General features: G+C 44.0%; 1 protein-coding gene across 2 annotated transcripts; it reads left to right on the plus strand.

Annotated features, from left to right (window-relative positions):
- Positions 1–5,469: 5,469 nt before the first annotated feature.
- On the plus strand, positions 5,470–12,314 carry FGF3 (fibroblast growth factor 3). 2 transcript variants are annotated; one of them, XM_071808600.1, is made up of 4 exons: positions 5,470–5,780; positions 7,746–7,849; positions 11,155–11,288; positions 11,373–11,461. In XM_071808600.1, coding segments are annotated over exons 1-4 (498 nt in total). In that variant the 5' UTR covers positions 5,470–5,521; the 3' UTR covers positions 11,374–11,461. The 2 variants fall into 2 exon arrangements, with proteins under 2 accessions (XP_071664701.1, XP_065696097.1); XM_065840025.2 differs by having other exon boundaries at positions 11,155–12,314.
- The last annotated feature ends 1,111 nt before the right edge of the window (positions 12,315–13,425 follow it).

Consider the following 13,425-nt stretch of genomic DNA (forward strand, 5'->3'; position numbering starts at 1 on the left):
TCTACATTACCTTTTCAAATTTGAAAGCTGCACAACCTTGCCTTGCCTGTACTTCTGCCTACTTGACCCTCTTTCTTCTCCCTTGATCTAGGTGGAACTTCAAGATGTTTTGCATCATGACCACTTTAGGACAACATATAACCATGAATGGGATTTTCTAGGAAAATTCCAGCCACACGATGCAAAGCTTGATCTGAAGTAGACTTCCCTAAAACCGGAAAAGTTTAAATGCAAGTTACTAATCTTTAGGTAGGGATGGATAATTCCTGGCACTGGGTATTTTCTTCCATGTTCGTGCACGTGGCATTTCCCTAAGGCAGCTACTTCCAGTTCTTATCCCTGGTACTCGAGCAGCCCCTTGCACAGACCTGGGCCTGACCCCTATGGCTGTCATCTGATTTTGCAAAGTGTTGATCCAACCACAGCTTGGAGAAAGAGAGATCTTTTATCTTCAGGTAACCCAATTCCCAAAGATTTGCAGGGCTGAGTGAGATCGTAACAAGCCGTTGATTGTGAAGGTAACTACGGGATAAATTCTAAAAGTAGTAAGAGATTTATCTGAATAGCAGGTCCCTCAAGCACCAAGCACAATTACATAGTGGATATGGGCCAGATACTTCTCTCAGGTACACCTCACTTCTCTGTAAATCCAAAGAAATGCTTTGAAGCTGATTTCAAAAACACATGCTGAGTTATCAAAAAAACAAAGGAGCAAAGGTTTTCCAAGAGCTCAGGTTATTAAGTGATAAATGAGATATCAAAGGCGTGAAGCAGTTATGTAAATCTGCTCTCCAAGTTATCAACAAACGACTTTTCTATTGTTTTTACACTCCCTTTCTCCTCTTCTAGACATCCTCCTATCCCTTGTGTTTAGTTATTTTCATGGCTGCAGTTTACAGTTCTGCATTGGTCTGAATATCCCTATTGTAGCACAGTTTGAGGCTGCCACAAATCTTTCCAAGCCACGTGAGAGTCATCTAAACCGCACCGTCGCACATTTGTCGGTAGTGTTACCCTTCTACTGTTTCTTTTGTTTTGTGTATTGAAAAGGAGTAAGCAACAAAGGGAAGAAAGAGGCTTCACATTTTTGTTTCGTGTTGCTGAGTTCATTGTTTGGAATATTTTCGTTCAGCAAACCATTAAGAGGTTGTCCTAGAACAAGGGAAAATCATTTTTCTAGTAATAAAATTGGGCCTGATCCAAGTTCACTAGCATTAAAGAAAAGGCTCTTAGTGAATTCCATGGGCTCTGAATGAAGGATTAATCCCTCGGTCCTCAGCCGAAGAAACTCTTGCCAACTTCAGCAGAAATTTCCAGGAGTAAGGAACTTAGGATTTTGCATCTTCATGTCAATAAAATAATTATAAATACACATATACATGATAAGCTAACAGATAACAATGATATCAGTAAACCACAGATGCTTTTAACCTAAATACATAAGTTTAAAAATTCTAAATTAATTTATTGTCCAAAGTGCGATGTAACAGTTGTTCACAGAGTAGGTATAGGCTGAACTGTATAATCCTAAATCTGAAGATCTCACATTGTTTGTCCATAAATCATTGAATGTAACTGTAAACATGAAAAGCATTTTGTATGAGTGGATTAAAATAAAAATTATTCTATGCTTGTTATGTGTTTAAAATTTCCTTTAAACATTTTTTTTCTATCTATTTTCATTTGAAACTATCTAAGTGTTAAGTTCTCCACCTGAGAAAGCAACCTGAACCTCGGAAGCTATGAATTTGCTCCCTGGAGCTTTCCTCCTCCACTCTCCCTTCATCCTGCTTGCTGGGAGTTCATAGTGTACAATACACTAAACAGTATTGCCTACACGTATAGAACAGGGTAACGTGATGCTGTGTGGTCTGGAAAGTCATTTAAACAAGATTATATTGTTCGCAGGGTACAGAATAGCCTCGCTAGGAAACCGCAAAGAAAACAAAATATAGCTGGATAAAATCAATTGAATTTGATAATCTTTTCCACATATCGGCAGGTGTGAGGGAAGCGAAGTTGTGTTCCGAAGATGACATTAGCACGTTGCAAACAAACACCAAAAAATCACCGAGGTTGTGTTTTCTTTGAGACCTTCCCACGGTCCACATTTGAGCTAAGATGGATTTTTAATTGGTGAAGGAGGGCGATTTTTTTTTACTTCACTGTGGGCTCCACCCACCTCTTCGGTATTTATTGCTCTACAAATTGTAACTTCCTTCTCGTCGGAGTAACGGGCCGGTTGTAAATCAGCGCCGGCTGCAGCAGCGGAGCCGTCGGACCGCGGACTAAAATCAGACCCCGATTCACAGCAGCATTAAAGCTGGATCTGTTAAAATGGGTGTCTGTAAAGTTTATTACAGATTAAAGTTCGTATTTTTAAGTGTGTGTGGGGAGAGCTCCAAATTTTGCTTCCCCCCCAACTGTTTACATTTATGTAATATCTAAATAGAAATATGCATTGTTTTCTCATTAAGATCTTAGACGTACATGTCCGAATATCCCCTTCTCCAAGGGTAATCACTTAAGAAAACAAGTGCTTTGTGTGCTTACTGTAAGGATGAAAACATCCCGCTCTAATACTTTTACCCACTGACCTACCAGGAGAAACGTTGTCTATGATTTAACTGTAAGAAGGCTTATAAATATTCTCTTAGCAAGATCGAGCACAAAGAATAACAGATACCTGACATGTTCCACCTAAAATCGCACGTTTCCAGCGAATTAATAGATCATTATCGGTTATAATTCTAATTCAGTTCCATACGATCTAGAGCCTATTCCCCCCTTCACATTAAGCAACAGACTCAAACTGCTCTCTGATAATTACTTTGGGGTTACAAGGACCTTTGGGGCATAATTAAAAATATTTCCAGAAAGAATCGGTAGACCACATCTGACGTCCCACCCCCTGTTAGAATTAGACCACATCAAAGGGACCCTTTTTGTTTTCAAAAAATGGTCACCAGACAACTTAAAATATACAAGAGTGGGCTTATGTTTTATTGTATAGATGTCTGACTAGAGCAAAACGACTTCAGGTTCCTTGCTATTCAGTGTTGTAGCGAGTGAAACAAGGTAGCTACGGCCCTTTGATATTTCTGTGGAGGTCAGATTCATTTCATTTGAAAGGGAACCATTAATGATAGACCTATAAGTGTTCCCCTCCCTAATAAGTAGAATACACATCGCTTGGGAAGCCTGTCTGTGTTAGATGCCCAGGGCGGAAAGATTTGTAGATGATGGTGCTAATTATGAAAATGTGATCAAGATGGAAGCAATTTGAGGAAAAGTCATTAACGTGTTACTCTTCCACCCACTAGTCTTTTTGGTTTATTATTGCGGTGGAGGGCGGGGAGAGGGAGGCGGATCTTGCGGGATTGTTTTTTTCAGAGCACTAATGAAAAATGCCCTGCAAATCGAAAATTGTAACATGTCAGCTGCGCATTTACAGGGCCACGCACTAGGCTCAGGACGACCTGATGTTTACTCGGGAGACATCGCTCTAATTGCTGAAAGCAAACATATTTCCTCTCACCTTCACCCCATGCCGGTGAAAGCATCTTTTCGAAGACCCGTGGCACTTTCAGAGACATTTCTCTGCTGCTCTGCCTTGTAGCTCCTCAGAGGTTACGAGTCCGTGGGACACGATTTGCGGGGCATCCTCGCCAGGAGGAATCCTTGTTTTATTTGGGACTGAAGGATTTGGCCCGCAAACAACGATCCCACCCTCCACACACTCCAAGATTAGAGTTCTGCATGTTTATGTTTTCATATTTTTACATGGATGCGGTGCTTTAACTTTTTAAATTTTCCAATCGTTTTCTTTTTACTGAATATACTGGAACTACATGACTGCCTGGAAGTGGCGTTGCAAAAGAACAGCAATAAAGAATTAATTGTACAAACATTTATCATCCCCAGATCAAACTCTTCTTGTGAGGCTGAGGCTTAACTTGCGGAGAAGAAAAGGGGGAGGAAGGGGTGGTAATGGCGGAGAGGGGTGCTTGTGGGTTTTTTATGTGTTTCCTTTTATTCCAGACGGCTATATAATGAAAAGCCTTTTAGCCTTGGAGAACTACTAAATATTAAGCACAGCTTAAAATAGAGAGTAGTTTTCCAGATTGTTCGTCCTGCCACTTCTTTTAGGAAAAGGTCGTATCCCTTCCCATATTTTCCCACTAGTAAAAGCATTTTTTTCCTCAACATAGGAATGTCTTTAAAATATTTTATAGACCTCTTCTTTTTCACCGATTCTGGAAAAAAAATATATTGATCAAGGTCAAACGCTTCAATTCTGACGTGACTCACTTCAAAGGTGTATTTGTGTGCCCTTCAAGCACATTAATACTAATTATCTCTCAAACACTTCCCCAAAACTCCTACTGCCTGTTTCAGATGCAAATCTAATTAACGAGCTGCCTTTGAGTCGCACACAGGGACAGGGTAATTCACGGAGTTGTTGAACGTTTTGCCTTCTTTTGTATTTATTTATAGGCAGCCCCATCATATTTTGAAAGCGTAGGCAGTTGTGTGAAGCTACATGGTAGCGAGTGCAGATCTGCTGTAGCTAATGAGACTTACCAGGCACCAGAGTTAGGAGGAAGGATTAGCTCCAACTCCTTGCAAATGCATTCAGGGACGTATATCATAACACTTGCTGGGCCTTACTGTGTCTAAGTTAATTTAGAAATTACTAAATCTTGAAATACCGCCACCCCCTGCTCGTCCCCTTCCAGCCTCCCCAGAAGCCAGGACCCGCACCCCCTTTCTTACGCTTCTGCTTTTAACATGCGCGCTTTGAAAAGCCACCTCCAGAAAATGTTTCGAGCATCCGTCTGCGTGTCCCCCTCCCTCCCCCGGCTGCCGCAGGGGGTGGCGGTGCCCGGCGGAGGCTCCGCGGCTGTTCCGCGGCCGCTCCGCGTCTCTCCGCGGGGCCGGCGGGCGGCAGCGGGGCGGGCGGCGGCCGCAGCCCCCCCCCCGTGCGGGGGTGTGCGGTGTGTCGGAGAGAGATGCTGTGTAATTTTATCCACGCTGCGCCCTGGGAGTTCACACGAGACTGATACCTTTTGCCTCCTCTGCTTTGTATCAATTGGTCGCAGATCAGGCTATTGTTGCAGGAAGCTGCTTTTATGTCTATGCTCCGTCGATCAACTATTTTCCCCACAGTTTCTTGCCGAAATTCAGTGGGTGTCTCTCTCCCTCCCTCTCTCTCTCCTGCATGCCGTCTGTCTATCTGGAAACCCAAGGAGAAGGCTGATCACGGCAGCTCCATCTAATACAAACAGCTGGGACTCTTCGGTGGCCTTTGCTGATGTCTATTGATTTAAGTAAATCTGAGACAGATAAAAGGGCCAGATCGAGGCTGATAAAAACTTGCCAATGCTTCACGGCTCGAACCAGTGTGTGCTCTGCAACTTTGGAGTGCTGCTAGCAAGACGGCTTTAATGGGACCCCTGGTGTCATTCGCTCCAAGCCTCCATCTCCCCAGCAGATTAAGCGCTGCGGCCATCATGCCACAATGGTTATAATTTGGATCTTGTTGCTGAGTTTGTTGCAGGAGCCGTGGTCCCCGGGCCGGGCCGTGGGGGTACCCGAGGCCGCCGGAGCCTCCCCGAGTCACCCGAGGCCGCGCCGGGATGCGGGGGGACGCGGCGGCGTCTACGAGCACCTCGGGGGAGCGCCCAGGCGCAGGAAGCTCTACTGTGCCACCAAGTACCATCTCCAGATCCACCCCAACGGCAAGATCAACGGCACACTGGAGAAAAACAGCGTCTTTAGTGAGTACTGGGCACATCTTGTCCCATCCCGTTTCCCCCCGGGCAGGGGTTGTGTGGGGAGGGGGGGTCTCTGGCTCGGACCAATTGCGTTCTGCTCCAGCATCAAGAAGCAGGCGACGGCGGGTGTTGGGACGGTGCTGGACGGGGCGGCGGCGAAGCCGCTCCCGCCTCTCCTTCTGCCCAGGGCTGCCCCGGTGCCATCGCACGGCGACGAACGGGGGCACCCCCAACCACCGGAGCTTTCGCTCCCTCCCCTCGTCGGTCTCGGTGAGACCTCGCCTCGGCGCTTCGGGAGCCGCCCCGCTGGCTCCGCCGGACCCCATGCCGCCCTTTCCGCGCCCTGACACCCTCCTGCTCCGTCCCCGGTAGCCGGTGGGCTCCACGGGGCAGCCCCCTCTGTCCCCGGTGGCGGCGGAGGGGCTCAGTCCCCGCGGGACGGAGCGGGACCCCCAAACCCCTTCTCCTTCCCAAGTTCCCCGCGACGAGAACCTGCCCTGCGCACCCCGCCCGACCTGTCACTTGCCCTCGCTCCACCGGGTGCTCCCCGAACCGCTGGGCAACCGGTGCCCTCGCATCTCCCGGGGCCGTGTCCCGGTGCCCTTCTCGACGGGCTGCGGGCTACCCTGGTTTCTCTCGTCCCTCCCCAGCTTGTCTCCCGCGGGGGGTTCGAGCTTCCACGGGCTAAATCACATCTGTCCCCTTTGACATGTGCTGGGGATCGGCGGTAATTAAGATGAAACAGGATATGTGGGGAATGAGGGGGTTTGTGCGAGGGCGGCAGAAGGGAGGAGAGCGGAGCTCAGCGCCGCCGCTGCCCCGGGGGCCCCCACACCCAGCCCGGCCCCGGCCGTGGGCACAGCCCGGCCCCGCCACCCCAGGAAGCGTAAATCTCGGCTGGTGATGGCACACAGAGATAGGGAGACCTCAGGGATCTGTCTGAAGTCCATAAAGGAAAACCACTATTTCCTAGAGGAAAACCCCCTCGCTATCAAAGCCTGGAGGAGGCATCCTTCGGCAGCGAACCGGTGCCTGATTCAAAACAGCTGTACCGAAACCACCCCAACTCTCCCAGACACAGGCAAGCAACCCAGCTTTGCAAAGGGGGCAGGCCTCTGGCTCTGCTTCATCATGGCCAAAACGCAGCAATGGGCTTGGATGTCAGGGTCACCTCTCTCCTCCAAACATCCCTAGAAATTACAAAATCATCAGGCCGCAAGTGGAGAACTGAGAGGGGAGTTTGAGCCAGCCAGCTGGAGAGCCATGCACATATAACACAGTGTGTCCCGGGGCATTTGTGCCTCCATCAGCCTCATGGCACCTTTGGCTGGACATCAACCTTTTGGCAGGTATTGTGCCAGCCTCGCCTGTGACGTTCTTCTTGTGTTTGAGACCTTATCTTTGATGGCCTGAAAATCTCCTCCCTTTTAATTTGGCTCAGACAGTCATATTGTCCTTGTCTGGAGGGCTACATTGACCTCCTAAATGACAAGTTCCTTTCATGATTACCTACATGGCTCTAAATTGCAGCCGACCCACTCTGTTTTACCCTCTGGAGACCTCAACAAGGGCTTTGTCCTGAAATGGACAGCTTTGTGACTGGCTTCAATAAGTCAAGAGCTCTTGTATTCCTAAGCATTAAAGAGGATTTAAACTTTTTAATATACATATAGGATTAAGTGAACCTCTAGTTCAGTGTCAGATCTTTTTCATTTTTGAAAGAGTTCAGTCTCAATCAGACATCTAGGGACTTATTGTCAAGCCAGTCTCAAACAATTCCCACATCAGCATTGTTTTATATTGTTTCAAATAATAGTAGTTTCATTCACATGATTGCACTATTATTTTGGTGAGAGCTAGTGATAGCTGTGAAATCAAACTCTGCAGGTAAACCATCATTAAAACATACCTCAAAAAATACATATGATGGGGAGCAACAACAAATCTCATAATTTTTTCTGTTTCTAGGTATTCTTGAAATAACTGCTGTTGACGTTGGAATCGTTGCCATCAAGGGCTTGTTCTCCGGCAGATACCTGGCCATGAACAAAAGGGGCAGACTTTATGCATCAGTAAGTTTGATTTAAGACTGGCATATGCCTGTCATTTGCTATGGGGAGAGGAGGTCTAATGGGGAGCACTGATTTCTTATAAATAAACTTTTATGGAGAAAAGAGTAATCTTATAAAAGATTTCTGTCTGGGAGTGCTACAGGCAACCAATCAGTATATTTTTTTTAAAGTGGAAAGAAGCTATGTTCTTAGTTTCTTATTACCTGTACAGCCAAAGGCAGAAGAATGTATTTGACAAAGGTATTTCACATGGCCAAAGTTCTGGGAGACTCTGTGCATTAATAAACACCTCAGGAGCCAGCCTTTGCAGTGCTGAACACCCATCTCTCTTCAGAATTATCCGTATTTATATTTGATGTGGATCTTGGGCACTGGCAGAGGATATACATGTCAGATCAAGAATATCCAGAAGCAATTAAGCATGTCTGTTACAGGAAAGCAGCCTACTGATGGCAGTTTCTTTGTATAGAGCATTTGGCTGGACAGAGAAAGAATTTACAGGTACTAAAAGGCTGGGCTATAGCAAAGAAAGGAAGCACGAGAAGGTCCAAGAAGAAAAAGGTGAAAATAAACACCTTATTCCAGTCCTTTGACCTCATTTTTTGTCCTGATCTTTGAGGCAAAATCTGAGATCTACTGATATGAGTGGGAGTCTTGCCCTTTCAGCCCAGCCAGTGTTTCTTCTTGGTGAATAAAATACATTAGCTTAGACTTCTTCACATTCAGGGACATGCTACAGTGTATTTGTCAGTGTGTATACTGTACACGTTATCTACCTACTTGAATTTCTTCCATCATCTTTGATTACATCCCTGGCAATCTTGTGATCTCTTACCATGCAACAGCCATAGTGTGCATTTTCTCCAGGATTCCCGTGGTACAGAAACAGATTTGAAGAGGGTAAAATATGGTTATGTGAAATTTCCTTCCTCCAAGTAGTCATTACATGTAATTCTGTTGATTTGAACAGCATGATACATCCTCAAGCAACGTGAGTTTGTTTCCATGTGAATGCAAGTGAGGTAACACAATCAACACAGTCGCCTCCCCGGTTTAATGTGTTTTACTCCACCTTTTCACGAGTGTTCTGATAGCGTTTACGACCCAGCTTCTGTAATGTGCTTCACGTGATGCGCACTGATTAAAAGGTCTGTGTGGAAAGATGGTGGCTCTTTTCTGGTGCAGAGAAGCAGATCACAAACAATTTTGGGAAAGAAAAATGCAGCTGAAGTGGAAAGAGGACATACTAGCTCTGCTGTGCCCGAGCAGAGACTGATCACTTCTATGCTCTCAGTTAATATTCTGATTAAAATTAGCATATTTTTCAAGGGATCCTATCCATCAGCTCAGAGCCAGTGTGTGCCCCCCAAAAATTAATGGGAAGGATGAATTTCCAAGCTCTTTCTCATCTTTATCTCTTTCTTGTTCAAAATAGGTAGGTTTCTCCTCCAGGTTAATTAAGCTGAGTTAAAATAGGACTAAACAAATTCTGAGCACAAAGCTCCTCTCATTGAGTGGAGAAATCCTGGAGCTGGACAGCCCAGAAAGTCCTTTTCTCCTGGACTTCCCTCTCCAGTATAAGGAGCATCAGGCCATCCTGAAGTTTGTTCAGCAGCTACATGTCAAGGATTAGCAGCCATTAAAGTTTTCTGTACAACTAGAAAATACAATTTTTGCTGTTCCAGCTCAAGTTGGAGAGAGATTGTTTCAGACTCGTGTTTCAGAGCTGGGGGAACAATCTAGGAAGAGCTATTCCAAGTCAACTCCAGCTTTTTTCATGGACGAAGCAAAGGGAGAAACTGAGGACAACCCTCAGGAGGGCGCAGCTCAGAAGGAACTACCTGGCTTGAGTTGCCTAGAAAAATCTGACCAAGGACTTCACTGCTCTCACTGTGCCAGGAATCTGTGCAAGGCCCCTATTTCAAATAAGACTGACTTCTTCAGGGACAATGATACAGGGAATATTTAATTAAATAGTATTGAAAAAGCTCCGTTATCCCTTGGATCACCAATTTTCCCATGTCAATCAAATGAATTTGACGAGTTTGCAGAATATCTTTGTGCCCTTAGCAGATTGTGATAGTCCACTAGGCTTATCCTGTGTGATAAACCCTCTAGAAGCAGCACTGAGGCAAACAGCAGGACCAATCTACCTACATATGGTAGTTGCGTGGGCTCCAGCACCGCAGCATATGAGAACCTTGTCCTTGCAAGGAAAGGCACTTCCGTTTTACAGCTGTGAAGCTGAGACATGTGGAGCCTTTTAACATCTTGTTAAATGCCTATCAGCCTTTCTAGTGAGTGAACAGCATTAAAGACATTGTTAAGGGAGCTTTTCTGGTCCCAGCCTGGCTACCTGTGCCTTTTCCATGTCCTCCATGGAGGTGATGCCAAATAAAAAACCTCTGTAAACACCACGGTAGCAGTTCCCTTCTGCCTCTGTGCTTTACACGTGTTAGATACTGAGGTCTTATCGCACAGGTACGGCAAAGATAATTTTTTAGTTAAGAAAATATGTGCAATGTGGGAGGTCCTTGATTTGCAGTGCTTCTACTGCTCCTAGAGAGCAGGGAGTTCTTTGGGCCAGACTTTTGCACAGTTCTATCTCAAGAATCAGGTGAAAAGGGGTGAATTTTGACAGATCATGTCAAATGTGGGTACCCGGGATGGGTGTGTATTCTCCCTTACAGTTGGTGATAAAGGAGCAGCCCAGTATTCTGGAGAAACACAGTGGTGGACAGGGCATACTTTGATTTTGTGATGCTGAAGCAAGCAAAGGACCTTCACAAATATGTTGTTTACTGCTCAAATACCCATTAAAAACTGGATGCAATAGACTACAGGTGTATCTAACTACTAATATAACAATTAAAGAGACACATTTTACACTACACTGTGGGATTTTACCATATTAATCGACGTCAAATGTTGATAGGCGACAATTAAATCACACAACCAGTTCACCGTCATATTTAGATCTGTAAGCACAAAACATTTTGAATTTACAGCTGAACACTCAGCAGAGCTACTAATTCCTATTCATATGCCCTTTTTTTTGTTTTCAAATTGTGTTTTGACCTCTTTCTGTCTCTGAGCACCTTGTTGCACAGCAGTTCAGGTTCAGGGCTTCTCTTCTGCTCCCCTTTTGTAGCACCAGTTTGAGTTTTTCTTACTATACATGCTGCTGTCCTTATCCTAAATCTTGCTTAAGACTTAATCCTAAAACTGAGCAGAATATTGCTTAATGTTATTAAGGTAGAAACTATTGCCCTATTGCCTTCAATTTTGTCGTGTTTGTTTTTCAGGAAAATTATAACGCAGAGTGTGAGTTTGTGGAGAGGATCCATGAGTTGGGTTATAACACCTACGCGTCCCGTCTGTACCGAACTGTACCTAACAGAGCCGGCACCAAGCGCAAAGCCAGCGCAGAGAGACTCTGGTATGTCTCAATCAATGGGAAAGGACGACCCAGAAGGGGTTTTAAAACTCGCAGGACACAGATATCTTCTCTCTTTCTGCCCAGAGTATTGGATAACAAAGACCATGAAATGGTCCGACTCTTCCACACAAATGTGAAATATCGAGAGAGTCTCTTGAAGCCCCCGAGCAAGAACCAGCGAAGGAGGAGAGGACGCTGATGGGGGTCGGGGGAGCTTGTAAAGGGGCTGGAAGTGGCTGAAAGTCTTCAAAATGCTACTAAAAACACTAACAGCTGTGATTGTATGGCAGACATTAACACGGACATTTTTTATACACTGTACGATATAACTGAAAGTCACATCACTTACTTTTAGCTATTGTAGATTTACTATTTGTGGTAAAAGAGATGTGATATAAACTAAGGCACATTCAAATGTAAATTAGTTGGATGTAATAATTTTGTCAATGACTTTCACGTTTTCTTTTCTAAAAAAAAAAAAAAAAGAAAATAGTCATTTTCATTATTAGTATTTTCATGCTGACTTACCATATGGTATTATCTCAGTGTCCTCCTAGATCATACAAATATTTTACCCTTACCAATTTTGCATTCACAGAGAAAGTGTAACACTTTCATGGCTCTTCTGGCAGTTCTTCATAAAAGATTACATTCCTGTTTTTCTGGAATACAGGAACTAGAAAACTGGCTTATTTTTTAAGTTACATATATTTATTTTATGATCAGTCGACATCAATTATACTTCTCCCATGACTGCCCAAGAAACCTGAAACTGTAAACTACTTCAAACATTTCAACAGACCTACACGTTACTAGAGTATTCTTGAATTTGTTTAACTAAAAACCTCAGACACCTGACATTGTCATTCAAATAAATGAATGTTGGTGAAGTGGCAATTGCATTGGCCAAGCTTTAGCAATATCTACCTGTTTACCAACTGATGAATCCTTCATAAGACCCAAATATGATGTGAAAGCTGAGTTTGTAGTGTGGACTGAAGTTGCAGGATATGAAAATTCAGCATTGGGGATGAGAATCTTTACCAGGTACTTTTGTTTTGCTATGTTTCCTACAAGAAGTCCGAGTTCTAGGTTAAATATATTTTAACAATTTGGGAAGTGAAGGGGAATAACAGTCACACTGAGCTGACAAAAACTGGAGTGACTCACTAATTTAAGATGGCTGCGATGTTCTGATTTGCTTTTGCTTTCAAATGCTTGTTATTTTCGCAAGGTAGTGCTAAACTGAAAGCTACAAATCCACATGATGATCTTGAGTTTTGGTTCAAGCCACACAAAAATGTTTCTATACATTTTCCTACTCTGATTCTGGAAGATAACTTTCCCAAAGTTGAGGGAAGTCCACATCGCAAGTTTAATTTTGAGCAAGGGGTTAAGATTTGAACATTTCTCTTCACAGCTGGGAGGTGATAGAGTTGTTCGAAGATTTAGATGTGCTTAACAAACACAAACAGTGGTCATTTTAACGAGATTTGGCCTTGTGCTCTTCGCTCCCTAGAATTAAGCCCTGATACAGCAGAACTGGAGAAAAGAGAGGCTGCACTGGAATAAACAATCTGAATTGTACCCAAGATTTGTAAGTTAAATATGATGTTCTATGGAAACAGGTGCAAATCCTATTCCTGGTCATATTGCCACAAATGTCTTTTTGTGGACAACCTACTGAATAGCAGTATGATCACTTAAAACTAGGTAGGAAAATATCTTCCATCACTAAGAGGTGAATTCTGTGAGAGAGAAGTAAAACGAGTCTATAGAATGAGTTTACTAAGCCTAGTGGTTAGAGGTTGAGTGCTGCTTACATCCCTATAGAGGTAAAACCAGAAAGATGTCTTTATACTGAAAAGTATGCTCCATTCTTTCAGCCTTTGTATTTTTTCTGTAATATTCTAACAAAGAGGGAAGCTATGTTTGAATAAGAAAGTAAAAATTCTTTGATCTCTGCTTTCAGTTATACTGAAATAAGGTAAAAAGACAATTGAATGAGGTGCATGAAACAATGTGATGTAGCATGCACAAAATAGACCTAGGTTTAAAGAAAAGGGTAGAAAATACTGTGAACCATGTTCCCAAATTTTCTTGCTTCTGCAAAATAGCTGAACATAGTGATGGGATC

The sequence above is a fragment of the Patagioenas fasciata genome, chromosome 5 (genome assembly GCF_037038585.1).
Source record: "Patagioenas fasciata isolate bPatFas1 chromosome 5, bPatFas1.hap1, whole genome shotgun sequence".
Classification (NCBI taxonomy): Eukaryota; Metazoa; Chordata; class Aves; order Columbiformes; family Columbidae; genus Patagioenas; species Patagioenas fasciata.